At 35.2% G+C, this 16,688-nt stretch overlaps 2 protein-coding genes across 3 annotated transcripts in view; both read left to right on the forward strand.

Annotated features, from left to right (window-relative positions):
- The first annotated feature begins 563 nt into the window (after nt 1-563).
- LOC110453317 lies at nt 564-12,719 on the forward strand. 2 transcript variants are annotated; one of them, XM_021502215.1, is made up of 8 exons: nt 564-648; nt 1,452-1,694; nt 2,058-2,109; nt 2,989-3,162; nt 3,374-3,493; nt 4,135-4,236; nt 4,797-4,871; nt 7,388-12,719. In XM_021502215.1, exons 2-8 carry the CDS (start codon nt 1,458-1,460, stop codon nt 11,248-11,250), a joined length of 4,623 nt encoding a protein of 1,540 aa, XP_021357890.1. In that variant the 5' UTR covers nt 564-648; nt 1,452-1,457; the 3' UTR covers nt 11,251-12,719. The 2 variants fall into 2 exon arrangements, with proteins under 2 accessions (XP_021357890.1, XP_021357892.1); XM_021502217.1 differs by having other exon boundaries at nt 4,138-4,236.
- The window catches only part of LOC110453318, a 26,361-nt gene continuing 10,262 nt past the window's right edge, over nt 590-16,688 (forward strand). The window contains exon 1 of the mRNA XM_021502218.1: nt 590-618. Within this exon, the coding sequence (XP_021357893.1) occupies nt 599-618 (20 nt within the window). The 5' untranslated portion in view covers nt 590-598. The remainder of the gene's footprint in view (nt 619-16,688) is intronic.

Below are 16,688 nucleotides of genomic sequence, written 5' to 3' on the forward strand. Positions count from 1 at the left end.
CATATTACACCCCAGGTAACCTTTATGGCCAATCGGTCTCTTTTTTACGTCTAACTACAACACAAACATACGAATGCTAACAGAAATATGATATTGTATATTCTCATCAATACATGGAGTCATTTTCAAATAATATAATTTCGTCATTACACTAACACTTTTAATTTATTTTTGTAACATACCCATGGAGATGAAAAAATCAACCAGGGATATCAGTTGATAAACGCTTACTTTTTCAAGTCTCGCAGACATCTCCAGATAGTTATTTAAATAACGTTACAATAATGTGACGTAATCTAATCAATAATATGATATCGGGTATAAGGGGAGGTAATGACATTAAAAAGTTATATCTAAAATATGTTTCTTTTATACCCTTTATCCCTTTAGATAAATAGTTTTTTGCACGGTCAATTTTACCGTGTTTTTCATTTATTTTATTCCAGTTGATTACCCCCGGTAAAATATTTATTTTGGATATGTGCTTATCTAAAACCGAAAACGAAAGTACAAAATTAAGGGTATTTCCCAGTAACGCAAATGTAACCTTGACCCTTCACCATGTCACATACCTTCATTAATGGATATCGACAAAAGTATGTATAATCTGCTGGCCAGATTTCAAGGCGGGGGGAGCTAGCCCGTAAGGTGAGTTTGACAACATTATGTTTTTTTTAGAATTTCAGTATGTCTGAGAGCGTTGCAAGACTGAATACATTTGTAAACAGTCCTAAATTGTGTCCAATTACAGAATAAAACATGACAATACCTTATAGGGCTTGGTTATGCGGAAATGTTTTTTGTAATAAAATTGTCTCTAAAGTATATCAAAGGGACAACTTCTGATTATATACATTTATTTTATTTAAATGAATATCTTTCTGGTGTATGTGTTACTACCATACGGTAAATTACTCTTTAAACCTTAATCGATAACTAATTAATAACATTATCAGGAATTGTGGGTATTTTTGGGTTCGTGACTGGTGTTTTCCTTTATTTAATGACTTGTTAGCAAGGCTACTAAGACATGCCATGCCCAATTATCAGGGGTGATAAATACATCGTTCAAGCACATGTCAATGTATCTGATATCAGATATGAATCTCTTAAATAAACTAGAAAAATATATAATGGTTCAATATAAACATAAATTGAAAAGCAGTATTTGCCTGCAACTGAATCGTTTTTTCTCTGCTATAGCAAATGTAAAATTATGTACGTATTTTACTAAAAGTTTCATTATGATTGTTGTCCTCATATAGGACATAACCGGTAAGCAAATTATTTCAATGCCCGGTTAACTATTGTGTTCCGTTAAGGAAAGCCAAACTGAACGTTTTTACAGCTCAACATCATTTATATTGCTCTCTTTCATACACATTATTTCGATTAATTACCATGGAACCTTGACATTTGTTTATAGTATAGTATGATATGTTTCACTTAAGGTGACAATGGGCGTGGATTTGGCAGTGTATCGTTCACGGGTCGGTCAGTTTGTGCCTCGACCAGTGAAGGGTATTGTGTCAAACATTGACTACCTGTGTAAAGCTATCGCCAGTGTTCGGGGTGGCCTGATACGACAAGATGGATTAAACAGCAAGGGGGCTGTTACATTCATTGGTCTCCTCCTGCGTGCACAGGGCATAGAGCCGAACCCAGGTCCAGGACCAGGAAAGGGAGATGAACATGTACGTTGAATTTTATGACTTAAATTACGAAACGTGTGGTATTTGTTCATACAAAACTGAATGAATTTTGTTGAAGCCTGCTATCTCCGGGTATTATTGGATTGCAGATGTACAAATATAATGAACAGTCATTCTCATTCTCTATTGACTTGGTCTAAACAATGCAAAATATTAAGCTTGAAACAATATGTTGACAGAGCTGAAGCAATATCATTTCATTACACATAAAATGTACTTACCAGTCATTTTAAACAGCATTGAAACCAGTCATATTGTTACCCGTAATTTTTCTATATATTTTTGTTGACATGTACTTGTTTCTACATTTTCATTTTTTTTTTAATAAAAAGCTTTCCCTTACAGTCATTTGCAGACGCACAGACGGAAGACAATGACGATATCAACATTACACTCGGTACGTACGACTCCACTCTTCGAATTTTAAAACAGTGATAAGACATTAGACCAGCTGATAGATATTGTGAAAAACTTCTTGATTTTTTTTCTTTTCTGCCAAATACACGCTCAGTTTCATGTTTCTAAAGTATCAGTAATGCAGGGGTTTCATTACACAGACGGGAGAATGTTTCTTGAGAAAAAAAAGTAATATGATTAATACACATATAATAAATAATACATTATACAAGTAAATTATATTTTTGCAATTTTTAAAAGCATCCTTCACGGACGAATGTTGTAAAATTTATAAATATGTATATATAAATCAGCTGGTATCATTAGCAACAACGAAATAAGATTTAAAATCGTTACCATAGATATACACTCAGTATAATTCACGCTCACGATGTGTACGTTTGTTGCGATATATATTCTATATATTGTTTGTCTTAAAAGTTCTCAATGGAGCTTTTGGTTAAATGTTTTTATTTTCCTAGACTAAATGCTCTCTGGACTGCATTTATACAGCGAATAAAGCTAGTATGTAAAAAGGATTACCAAGAGCTAAGTTCTATTTTTGAAAATTCCCTTAATCAACATCGTTATAGGTATCATGTTATTTATACCTGACTCCAACAGTGTTGTAGCAAAGTAAATAATCCACGCGTTACAAGTAAAAATGTATACTGCATTATACTTTAGTACTGTGTTTATCATGGTTTTAAAGTAAAATATGTTGAGATATTCTTAAGAATCTCTACCCTTTTTAAAGGACTCTTATGCACATCAAGTAACAAAACATAGAACATATCAAGTGAAAATTAATGTAATTTGATCGTAAGCCTTGCAATACATCTTAAACAGTTTTTGAATGTGTTTAGTTATTCGATTACAGACAGTAACACTGACCCAAACATGGCTGGCAGGATTAGCCAGTTTATGGAATCTGTTCTACCTGTCAGCAATCCCACCAATACAGGAAGTAGTCAAACAGACGAGTACGCAGTCGCAGTAGCAATACCTGATCCTTTTTCCAGAGCAATTGCCAAAACAACCATTGTACCTCAAGGTAAAGTAATGAAACACTTTTGCAAAACAGTAGATAATGTGGATTCAACATTGGATAGTTAATATCAGAACTGAATTGTTCCATATAACCTATATATATCACAATAAATATCTTGCTGTGCTAATTGTCGAAGATGTAAGATAATGAGTTTTTCAAGTTGAGTTTGTATCCTATTTTCTTTTAATATATATATATTGGACACATCTTTCAGTGGTGGTCAATGTCAATTACCAGGACAACAGAAAATATAATGAAGAGATCCGCGTTGAGAATATGAAAGTGAAAAACGCTGAAAATGTATGCACAGGAGAACAGACTATAATTCATACTGGTTTGTATAGATTCAATCTTGTCTTTTGAGAATACATGGGAATAAAAAAAAATTCAACATTACTGTAAAAAAGGTAAAACAATGTTTCGTGGTAAAGTGATTATCTTTTACAATGTTGATAGTGAATATTTATTTGTGGAATTTATATTCAAGAATAATTTAAATTTGCAAGTGATCTCTTTTTCGTATCTCCGTGCAGATTAATCGCTCGAGAATATAAAGATAGGTACAAAGCTCAATATGTATATAGAACCCATGTAACTATTTAATATTTCATTGTGATGGTTCACCATCGCAACGTCTCAAGATCGACTGCAATGGCTGAGTGAGCGAATGTTTGTATTGTTTACCTATACAACGATGTGACGAAATTGTATATTTCATATGTTACTGAACCCGGGAAGTTTCGCCTATTTATTGAGAATATATACACACTTTGTCGAGTAGGTTACATATGAAATATACAATTTCGTCACTCGATCAGTCATAGTTTGACAAAGGGACAGGCCGGTCTTGAGACGTTGCGACACGTTTAATACGTACATTGACTGTGTATAAAGTAAAACTTTGATATAACCTATTTTTAAAGTAATGAATCTTTTTGAAGGTGATAATAAATTAATGTTTTGGTTTTTATACAGTAGCGCCAACTGGCAATGAGGACGATGGCGTTACCAAACCAAAGAAGAAAAGGGAAGAGGAAAAAGGAGTTCCGAAAAGTCCTGAAAGAAATGCGTCTGAAGGTAACATGTTGTCATTAAAAACATTGGGATGAAGTTCTACTTTTGAAAATTCCCTAAATTAACATTTATATAGGTATCATGTTATTTATATCTGACTCCAACTGTGTTGTAGCAAAGTATTTAAAACAATCCAAGCGTTACAAGTAAAAATGTAAACTGCATTTCATCGTGGCTCTAAAGTAAAATATGCTAAGATATTCTTTAAAATATGAAAGTTAAAAACGCTGTATGCACAGGAGAACAGACCATCATCCATACTGGTTTATATATATGTAGTCTTCAAATAAAACATTTTTCTACATTTCTGTAAAAGAAAAATGTAACAATTTGTATTTGATTGCAATCGTTTTCAATATTATCGTTGAGCGCCAGTGAACTATTACTGAGTAAGAAGCGGGTTTTTTTGTAATGATTCGTCGTTGTTGATAACATTCATATTATTGTAACCGATAAACAAAAGGGATAATTATAAGAAAATAATAATGGCAAATTTACAAATCAGCACCGACGAAGGATAAGACTGTATAGGCGATTGGATATGAGTTTTCTTTTTCTTTCAGGCCAGACCGCTGATAATGAAGACGAGGACATTCCAAAACAGAGGAAGAAAAGTGACAAAAGAATTCTGCTTGAAGGTAAAATCAAATAAATATAGATGTATCTAACAAATAACCCTTCATCACAATTCTTTTTCTGATGGTAGTTGAGTAGAGTCAATAAACGTCCATCACAATTAATTTTTTATCTGATGTTAGATGTGTCGAGTAAGTATTCTTTTTTCCCAGGTCATGTGATAGTCGTTGGTCAGAGTAAATGAAATTTCGTCACAAGTCTTCATCTGATGGTATTTGTTTCGAGTTAAGAAGCATTCATCACAATTTTCTCTTTTTCTGATGGTAGTTGAGTAGAGTGAATAATCGTTCACCACAATTAAGTCTTTATTAGGTCACTTGAGACAAAGTCTCAAGTCACCTACTGCGATCGCCTTTTGTCATGCGTCGTCCGTCGTGCGTCCGTAAACAATTCTCATGTTCGACTTCTTCTCTAAAACCCCTGAACCAATTTCAATGAAATTTTGCAGAAAACTGTCATGGCCGAAGGTCAACCAAATCTGTGAATTTAATGGTCCCCAGCCTCCAGGGGTTTCAAAATTCTTCTTTTCAAGATCCATATATGGTACAATCAGCATTTGATTAATTTCCATTGGAATTAATTCAAACTTGGTTAGCATTATCAGTATTGGATAGCAGTTTGATGATATGCACAAATCAGCCCTGATTGACCTCCAGTGGTTGATGAGTGGGGCCAGATTGAATGGTCTTAATGTGCTTTACCAAAATTTTGAATTTCATGACCCTGGGCTTTAACGTTTCCCTGTGGGGAGGGGGTAAACTTTATTATAGTTTATATAGGGAAATCACATTTTGGACCAACATTTGTTTAATTTCCATTGGAATTAATTCAAACTTTGAAAGCATTATCAGTATTGGATAAAAGTTTGATGATATGCACAAATCAGCCCTGGCTGACCCCCAGGGGCTGATGGATGGGGCCAAAATGGATCGAATTGACTGAAATTTCAAAATCTTCTCCTCAAGACTCAGATATTGTACCATCAAATACTCTTCATAGAAGGATGGGTCTTAAGGTGCTTTACCAAGATGGTGATTTTCATGACCCTGGGCTCTATTTTTTCCCTCCGGGGAGGGGGTAAACTTTACCATGGTTTATATAGGGAAATCATATTTTGGACCAGCATTTGCTTAATTTCCATTGGAATTAATTCAAACCTGGTTAGCATTATCAGTATTGGATAGCAGTTTGATGATATGCATAAATCAGCCCTGACTGACCCCCAGGGGTTGATGGGTGGGGCCAGAATGAATGGTCTTACTGTCAGGTGCTTTACCAAAATTTCGAATTTCATGACCCTGGGGTCTCAGGTTTCCCCCTGGAGAGGGGGTCAATTTTAATATAAGGTAATTGTGAACTATATGGTCCCCAGCCCCCAGGGGCCTGAGGGGCAGGTCCAAAAATGGTCAAATTGACCAAAGTTCCAAAAATGTTCTTTCAAGTTCCAGATATGGTAGAATCAAATATGTTTCATAGATGGAAGGGTCCTAATGTGTTTTACCAAAATTCAGCTGACTGACAGAACCACTTTGTGTACATAGTACATATACTACCAAGATCTTCCACACTACTTTTGCATTACATGTAGTTCAAGTTACCTTTGATTGTTACAAAATGATTCCTTTTTCATTTGCCATTACATCGATAACATCAGTTTTTACATAACCCATGGGCCTCTTGTCTGTTGTTAGATGTGTCGAGTAAATATACTTTTGTCCCAAATCTTCATATGATGGTCGTTGTTTAGAGTAAGTGAAATTTCGTCACAAGTTTTTATCTGATGGTATTTGTGTCGAGTTTAGAACATTCATTACAATTTCGTCTTTATCTGATGAAAGGTGTGTCTAGTATACAACCATTCATCACAAATCTTCATCTGATGGTAAGTGTGACGAGTAACGAAAACTGCATCACAAGTCTTTATCTGATGATAGTTGTGTCAAATAAATAACCATTCATCGCAAACATTCAGCTTGACGGTAGTTGTGTCGAGTAAATTCCCCTGCGTCACAATTATTTATACTTTGCGGTCTTTAAGACACAAACCATTGGCAGATGTGATAAATACTGCAGAATAGAAGATTTTAGACATTTTTCTTACGCAAGATCTGTCTAATCCTTAGCAACAACGACCTTTACTAAGCGCCTTCCCGATGTGCTTGTTCGTTATGACAGAAATAACCTAATACGTCAAGATATTGTTCCACTTTTGATTCAACAATCTCTACTAATGTCCTGGAAATATTGCATCTTATTGCTAAAATATCTTTGATCCCTTGTTACGAGTACACATTTTGACCGTATCAACGTTTGAAAATAAAACCTCGATACCTGAACATCATTTTATAAAATTGCGTTGAGCAACTTTACATCAACAGAACACAAAAGGCAAAATAAGGTTCTCTGTGTTTGACTTGCATGCATTAAGCTACTTTGTAATTATATTATTAATACAGGAATACATATGTAATCGTATTAAAACAAATATTTGTGAAATTCCATTTCAATTTATTTCCAGAAAATACTGAAGTAATGTTAAAACGACACATCGAGGAAACAGCCAATTTACTGGTGGCTAGGAAGGGAGCTGTAGCAGCAGTAGTCAAGCGTCTGAAGGACTACAACATGGTGGTCATAGCTGGCGTCACGGGAGAGGGAAAGACAACTCTGGGTAGGGAAATATGTAAACAGTTGAGAGACGGTACACTTGACAAAGATATCAAACCCAAAACACCCGTCCTCATGACTATTTCCCAAGACTGGAATGATGTCGTGACTGACAAAGATGATATCGTTGTGTTTGTAGATGACATATTCGGGAAGACAAATTATCAAACTGGGCTTCTGAATGGTTGGAAACCATTCTTTGATAGAATACTAGATTGTTTACTGGAGAAAAATGTTTGTTTGGTTATAACATCTCGCACGCATATACTTAAAGATGCCAGACGGGAATCGGGGGTATTACCTGAAATGACCAGTGACCACATTCTTTCCGAAAAGAAAACCGTAGATTTGACAGATGACCAGAAATTGACTTCGGGTGAACGTTTAGACATTTACAAGAATCATTCTCGTCAGAGACAAGTTGACAAGGATGTCCTGTCTAGCGTGTTTCTTCCGGTTTTCGCTGTTCATGGTTTTCCATCAAATATTTCTTTAGGTTTTGCTCAGATTTGCAAGCTTTTCTTCACCAATGATATATTTTTTGAGAAAGGTGAACAGTTTTTTATGAAACCTGATAGAATTCTTACAGAAGAAATAGTGAGAATGAAGTCCACAGAGCCACACAAATACTTTGCTTTGGTATATTGTTTCTTAAACGATGCAGCTGTCGATGTTAAAAAGCTGAATAGATTGAAAATGTCAACACAAGATTATGACACTTTGAAACTCTATGCAGAAGTTTGTGGCGTCCCTCAGACCGACAACGTATTGACTCTGCTTAAAAACGGACTAGACGCTCTGGATCGTACATATCTTACGAAACAAAACACGGCGTTTGCATTTGGGCATCAATCAACTGCAGACAGTGTTAGTATTGTATTTGGAAAAGAAAATCCAGAATTGATTCTTGAAAAATGTAGCAACCGCGTGATATTGGAACTGCTGGATGTTTCTGAAACTGATCAAACAGACATGTGTACCTTGCATGTTCCTACTGATTGCTTTGGACACCTTGTAAAGCGAATTTACAAGATGATTATTGAAGGGAACATTTTCGATGGAATAACGCTAGAATCATTCCCCCGGTTTCGAAATCAAGAGCTTGCAGATCATCTCTTCGAGTATATCAACAAAAGTGGAGACATGCAAGCTTTCCATAGAGCTCATTTAGGTGATGACTTTTCTTCCGCGAAAAGTCTATTAGAATCTTGTGCGAACAATGTTTTCTTCTTAAAGTCTCTTTTCAAATTCAATGTTGACGAGTTCATTGTCAGGGAAAGCGGTATTTTGTTCTTTACGAGAACATTACAGAGAACATTACGGCGTTCACTGGAACATAAAAACAGGGCTTCCACGTCATTTCTGCTTGAAAATGGGGCATTCTTAACTGAGAAATATCTTCATATGGCAATTGGTTCACAAGATGTGGCTCTAGCCGAGTTAGTATTGCCAAGGAATATCTGGACAAAATCAGAAGTCAGTGAGCACATTGACGACAAAACACCAGATCATATTCGTGAAATGCTACAAAAATGTACGAACATGTGCAAGGTAAACATGATACGAAATCGGTATCTTCAACAGAAAACTTACGTAAACACGAAAGATATCAACCTCTCAAGTATGAGTACCAAAGAGATGAAGACTGCCGCTGAAGAAATGGATTTTGACACGCTACATACGATTTTTCAGTCCCCGGAGTTAAAAGATCATCATTATCGTCTGATCAAAGCAATACTTGACACAAAACACAAGAGGTTAAGTGACGCTATTGCCATAAAAAAAATGGCTGGAAAAATCGACGGGGCAGTTGTCCAATATGCGTTACATCATTGTGACTTGGACATGTTTCGGTTCTTGCTTTTCTCATCAAATGTTAATGAAGCACAGTTGACATCAATGCTCTCTGAAGCCATCCATCTGAACAAAACGGACCAAATAGAAATTCTTATCAAAGTTGGTGGACAACCATCCCTGGACGACTTCATTAGGAAGGCAGGGATAGTGTGTATGGGTGTCGAGCGTGTTGTTGAAACCATCATTAACACAACATCTTGGACACGTGCACAACTTGGTCGTGTTCTTGACGCAGCCGTGCGCACTGGTACACATGCTACTATAAAAGTCCTTTTCAAAGATGGAACAGGGTTTGCGGAAGATGCGTTGGTTAATGTATCTAAAAGGGAGTATGATCGACATCATAAGTGTACAGACACTCTTACTCCCGATCAAGTGCTTCTGCAGACTATTATGAACTATATTCCATATATGGAAGAAGAACGTGTTCCTAAACCAGTTGCATATGTTTTTTCGAAAAACGAATGGTCCGAAAGTCAAATTACTGAAGCAATGAATGCTGCATTAGATTCGGGGTCATTCGACACCGTCCAGTTTCTGAAACAGAAAGGGGGACATTTTCACAGTGAGGCTTTATTAGCAGCTGTTAGAAGGCCCTGTGAGAGACTGAAAATCGTAACGTTTGTAAAAGAGTCTAGAGAATGGTCAGTTGACCAGCTGAGCGATGCACTTCACGAGGCTATAGTCATTTGTAGGCCGGACGTTATTATATACTTGAACGAACAAGGAGCATTGTTCAATGATTCGAGTCTTCTAAATGTTCTTCGTTGGAAGGTTGCACATCATGTTCAGATCAAACTCATGAATCATATTATAAAAGCTCGTTCTTGGTCACGGATGCTGCTCAACGAAGCCACTCATTTTGCATGTGAAACAAATGGCCTTTCAATACTAGCAATCCTTAATGCTGTGGAGAGCATATCAGAAGCTCCGACCAGAGATGTTCTTCTAAAATTGCAAGAGATCGAGCAGTTTAAGAAGATGGTTGTTGAGGTGTTTAAAGACAATGGAATGGGTGATGATCTATCTTTAGTCTTAAATAAAGAAATTCGAGAAGGTTGCACAGACATTGTTGAGCATCTTATTGGCGAGCTGGGGATTTCCTGTGACAACGATGGCTTATCGAATTCCATGGACAACAACCGAAACTATCAAAGCTACGATAGACTAAAAATGGTCCGTCTGGTGCGGGAATCGCAAGACTGGTCCGATGAGTTGCTGACGAGGGCGTTAGACAAAGCTGTTAGACTGGGGTACAGCGAGGTGATATTGTACCTACATACCCACGGGGCCAATTTCGGTGACAACAGTTTGGAGTACGGAACGATGAATAAAAATATAGGATACGATCCATATGATCTTGTAACTTATATAATGGAATCACGTCACTACAACAAAGAACAAATAAACAATGCACTGACAAAATCTTTAGAGGTTGGTCATTATCAACTCATGACAATGTTTCATGAAAAGGGAGCAGAGTTCGCCGATAAAAGCCTACAAAACGCAATCCATAAAAAATGGATACCCTCAGATCGACTTCCAGCAGTCCAATTCATACTTAATGCAAGACGATGGGACACTGATGAAAAGAACGATGCGTTATTCAGTGCTGTAAAGCTAGGGGATATACGCGTAATTGCACGTCTTCTCAAATGTGGAGGGGAGGTGTCGAAACAATGCTTGACCGAAATTCTTGAAAAGAAATGCAAACCGTCACATCGCCTCTGTATCGTAAGGCTCCTGCTCTCTAGTTCCGGTTCGCTGTCGCCGGAGCTTCTTGAAGAGGCGGGGGAAAGGGTTAGACAACTGTCAGAGCCCAAACTCGAGGCTTACATCAAGCAATGTAACAAGTAGGGAAACTACGTTACCCTGCCAACTTTTGAATTTTGGAAAATGTTTCAGATCAAGAAAAACAACAGTTTATCAAAAAGCATGTATGAGTATGACGATGATATGATAACATGTAATATAAGAAAGACAATCAACGAATTTGATAATATTACTGCAGAGTCCTGTCAATCCAGATGTCAATTATCCGCTCGCTCTACTTTGAAGGTAGAGTTTTTGGGTAAGGATTGACATTTTATTTTTACGATTGTTCCAGTTATTCAGTCATTTGTGCCGGGAACATCAGCAGCTAGATCACACATGTTCCGATGTATAAATAGGGCATCAGCGATATGTATAATTCGGATTGCCAGACAATAATTGTACTAAGTTATGAAGGTGACACTACAAAATGCCTCATTAGTATGTCATAACGCTAGTGTTAAATGGATGACTAGACAGTTTTACTAGGAATGTATGACGGAAGTAAAGAATCAAGATAACAGATCAACATGACTGATTAGGATGTTTTGACAATTAGTATTGTATTATAATTTTAAATCTGAAATGTCAGAATTTCGGACAGCAGGAAAAAACCAATATGTGTAAACACGTGACAACTAAAATGACGGTACAGTATAACGGTATGTTATTATAAGGTAGCCGGAAAATGTGTTAATTCGTTTGTGCCCAGATGAGAGTGAATGTGACGTAGTTGGTAGTATACTTATGTATATGTTGAGGTTATAATGTGCTATTATTTTAACCCTACTACTTTTATTTTGGTGTACATAACATTGGTGCAGGCAGGTTTTTTTTATTGAATAAGGGTACAATATAATAAAATGAACGCTTACTGAGTAATGTTATATACAATCACAAGGCAAACGTGTGTATCATTTTTATGCTAAGCTAGGGAGTCTCTTTTCCTTCATTCTTTCTTACTTTTTCATATCTTCTCTCAAACTCCAAATCATTCATTCTTTCATTCCCATTCATTACAATAATAATAATATTTGATTAGATCGAAATGGTATATTGAATTACCCAAACCATTCTTTCTGTTCATATTGAAATATTGACAGTATATTTATATTTTTAAATCCATTTATATGCCAAAATCCTGCTTTATTGATTTGAGATCGCCATAATTTGCTCAAATTAAAACAAGATAAACCGAATTTATGCTACTGAAAAAACCACAATTATGTGTAATTTGGAATAACTCAACAAGAATGTGTGGGGGAATAAATAATGTACAAATACGAATGTATCTACCGATTTAAACCTTTATACATACACAAAAATATAAACAGTGTAAAATCGTGTGAAAATTAACTACATGCAATGTATTTATAAATAAAGTAAACACACATTCGAGATGATGAAAATATTACACGAGTCATGCAAACCAAACATAATTGTACACACATACACTCACATACAGGTACAAACTACTACATATTATATAAGTACATCCAACACACATACACACATACACACCTACACCCTTGCATGCCTGACAGCATATATATATATTGCAAAAATTCTTTACATATACTGTAAATTCACTACTTTAAGTGTACTCCTATTTTTTGAAATCTAGCATGTTTCAATTCTACATGCATTAATCATATAATTATTTTGTATAGCATTTATTTAATATAATGATAATGATAATTCAGCGATTTTGAAAAATAACAACGGAGAGATTACCAAGGTGGTAATAAACTTGTTTACAGTATAGGTACATGGTTATATTTAAACCAACATTCAGATATCTTTTCCTTGTACAATTTTGCAAGCATTTGATGTGGATCAATGAATTTTCGCCAATATTTTACAAAAGGACAAATACGTCCTATATGTACATTGTTGACGTGTGTATGAGTAGGTATCAGTTGTGCATTTGAATTTAAACTTGACTTTATTCGCTATTAAAAGCGAAAATATAAATATCACCAAATCTTTACGGTACACAGTATTAAGTTGCTTTGTTGCCTCTCGTTGATGTTGTTTGTGCCTGAATGGAAACGCTATACTCGCCACTTCTGCTTATAATAGTGATAGAAATAAAACAATACTGGGCCCTGTAGCATGTCCTATGTAATAGCAATGGAATGCGACACGTTGATGTAATAGTTTTAGGAACATTTTAGCTCCTAGCTCCATCAACAGTGATAACTTTGTATATTTTGTGGGCTAAGTGGAGGGGTGTTTCCATTTTTCATTTTTCTACGTGAGCAACGGGCTTTCAAAAGCAGGCATTGATCTTTAAACTGAGAAGATCAGTTTTGACTTTCTGATGACGTATTTGTAATTTGTCATTTTTTTGTATAATATAATTAAATGTACATTGTACGTAGTATTAGCTCTGAACAATATAATCTAATGTTGTTGGTTTAGCTTTAATATAATTTCAATGGCTTTATAATAATTTATATTTGTATACATATTCCTTTTTATTTATTTATTTTGTTATTGATAACAAAGCATGCAATGCTTCGTAAGGTTAGGTTGTCGTATATATAAAGATTTGTTGGCGATGACGTTAGGTGATAAACATATAACTTCCGTGAGTAAATAATAACGTGAATTTTCTTCAAAATAGACATTGAATACCAACAAAAGTCATGTTCAGGAAATATTAAAACGATATGCTAGTGTACTAAAATCTTCTAACAAATCACATGTAGACATTAGAGCCTGTGGATTAAGTTCTCTAAATGTATTTTATTTCGTTTTCTACACTTTTTTGTATTTAATGTAAATATATAAACTTGTCTGGCGAAGCGACTTTGTATTATTTAATTTTCTGTACAAAATGAATCGTGTTATAAAAAATTGTTAACGTGGTATCTTCAATTGATAATCGTTAAGACTTTGACGGAAATATCTGTTATCCCAACCTCACAGCAAAATTGGCGTCAAAGCTGAAAGTGACGATTTTTTATTTGGTCCCGCACAGTTATGTTACTATTTTTGCATCACCACCCGGTGATATATTCGATGCCAAATAATCAGCTGTTTATCTAAAATGTTGTATTAATAAGATCTATAAATAATATTCTAAAATATTATCTTTATTCGGGCTAATAGCGAAAAGCAGATGATTCGCCATTATTGACCTTCCAATTTGTATACACAAATGATTGATGTTAAGGATCCCTGTTCCACTGCACTATGGTTTTTCCTATATACAGTACCCCCTCCCCTTAACTTTCGTTTGGATATAACAGTCGGGCTATGAACCTTCCGATGACCAGGTAACTAAACTGGTCAGAGGGAAGGTATATATAATAGTCTTAACTATTTCATCCTTATTAATTCTCATAAAAGACCTGTAAGGTATGGTTTTCTTTCTAGAAATGATTTAACAAAGCTATAGTCATGCCGGAAAAACAAGTTTCCAATACTTAGTTACAGTTTTGGCAGTGGTACGGGGATCTTTAGGAAAAGAGTTGTGTTGTTCAATTATACAAGCTTTATATAGGACACCCGTTAAACGTTTATATAACGTCATGCATTCTAGAAAGGACACATTTTGCATTTCCTTTGAATGGGTTTTGTCCAGATTGTACATCGGATTATTTATGCAAATGTGATTTGGTAATATAATTATCGGTTTGCATATATAATTTTCAATACGAAGTAAGAAATAATCGTTTGAATGAATCATTGTATTTCTTAGTATGATATGTAGTAGTTTGACATTTGCTGTAATGTTTCAAAACTATAATTAACAAGAAGTAGGTATGTAGGTATGATTCATGCAAATGTAATTATGTAAAAGATTATCTTCGGTATAAAAATAGAAAATTCAAGGAGAACGAATCAAACCAAGGTAAGTTATTGTTCTAAATCGCCATTGTCCTAGATCAAGAATAAACAATAAATACCTTACAATATACCATAGCATCAATACACAAGAACAAAATCCAAAATTCCGGGACTTGAGGAGACATCGAATCAAAACGAAAAGCATCATACAACTCACACATTCTAGAAGCGACATCAAATGATCAAAGAGCGTTTTCTACACAAAATACAAATCCTATGTTATGTTAATTTAACATAACGTGTTAAGGTAAAATAAATATCTTAGTAGGTGAGACTTAATTTAGGTATAATCACCGATATTTCCAGCTCAGAGTTAGAAATAAAGATAAAACAACACCGACAGGTGTTAAACTTAAAGTGAAGTACAAATCATTTGCTAAGTAATTTATTGGTAAATATGACATATCTAGTTATAAAATCCTAATGCTAAAACATACTCTGAGTAGCGAAGTAAAATTGATTGTTTTAATTGTAAATGGAAGAAAATATTAAGTTTACTTCATCTTGTCTGTGATTCACAGTTAAGTTTGGTATTGGTTTATACTCAAGGACATAATATCGTCAATAAATCATCAGGTACAAGGGTTCCGCTTCGATACAAGTGTAAATACACCAAGCTTCAAAGTCGGTCATGTTTACTGTTACGCTGCTGCGAGATTCATCTGATCTTCATTTAAGACATAGGACTAGTCTACTTGTATTATCCACAAGGTGCCGCATAATGTCTTTAATTTTGAAAATATATATTGCAGGGGTACAGAAAAAAATAAACGTATTGACGGCTGAACCCTTTGATTTCGCGGATGTCAAAACGTATGAATGTGAAATAAATATAGATATCGATTTTACACTAAAATGGAAACCCCCATACACTGCCATTAAATAAAAAGATATTTGCTTACTAATAAACGTTGATCTTTTTTTCATAGGGAGATTCTTTTTACAGACCAATATATGCTTGAATCAAATATACTTAATGAAAGGAAAGGAAAAACTGTAGAATTCATTACTCCCGGGTTACACATCCTCGTCCCGTCCAGGAGTGGAGGTTAAGTTTACTATAGTGTATATTAGTGGGAAACACTGTGTTGTATAGTTTGTCTATATTCAATGGGAAATAGTTCAAACTTGGTTGGAATTATTATCAAAGAATGCAATCTTAAGGTATGAAAGCTAACACCAGGATTTACCCCTCGGGCTTGAGGGGCGGGGTACCAGTATAGGGTTAAATTGACTAAAATGACAACATTGAACCGAATTCTCTTCATGAATGCAAAGAACTTAAGATGCTTTATCAAATTTTTGAATTTCATAACCTCTTTGGAGAAGATAGAACGTCGTATATTATAATGAATTACTTGATTATTTCAGTTTTTCCAAAAAAATCCCGGCTACACTTATTGGTCAACCCCCAATATCATTTTGTCAGGGAAACCGTCATCAAAATGACACATGAGGGGCCTTTAGGGAGCTATTCGTTTATGTCACATCATCACAACAACTACACTATCATATTACACCCCAGGTGACCTTTATGGCCAATCGGTCTCTTGTTTACGTCTTACTACAACACAAACATACGAATGCTAACAGAAATATGTTATTGTATATTCCCATCAATGCCA

This window comes from Mizuhopecten yessoensis, unplaced genomic scaffold (assembly GCF_002113885.1).
Source record: "Mizuhopecten yessoensis strain PY_sf001 unplaced genomic scaffold, ASM211388v2 scaffold7269, whole genome shotgun sequence".
Taxonomy (NCBI): domain Eukaryota; kingdom Metazoa; phylum Mollusca; class Bivalvia; order Pectinida; family Pectinidae; genus Mizuhopecten; species Mizuhopecten yessoensis.

Bases quoted from the DNA above. Each gene is read 5' to 3' on its own strand.
- LOC110453317 (XM_021502215.1), top strand. From the start codon at position 1,458: ATGGGCGTGGATTTGGCAGTGTATCGTTCACGGGTCGGTCAGTTTGTG. The intron at 1,695-2,057 runs GTACGTTGAATT...TTTCCCTTACAG, and splicing joins CAGGAAAGGGAGATGAACAT to TCATTTGCAGACGCACAGAC. The intron at 3,163-3,373 runs GTAAAGTAATGA...CACATCTTTCAG, and splicing joins AACAACCATTGTACCTCAAG to TGGTGGTCAATGTCAATTAC.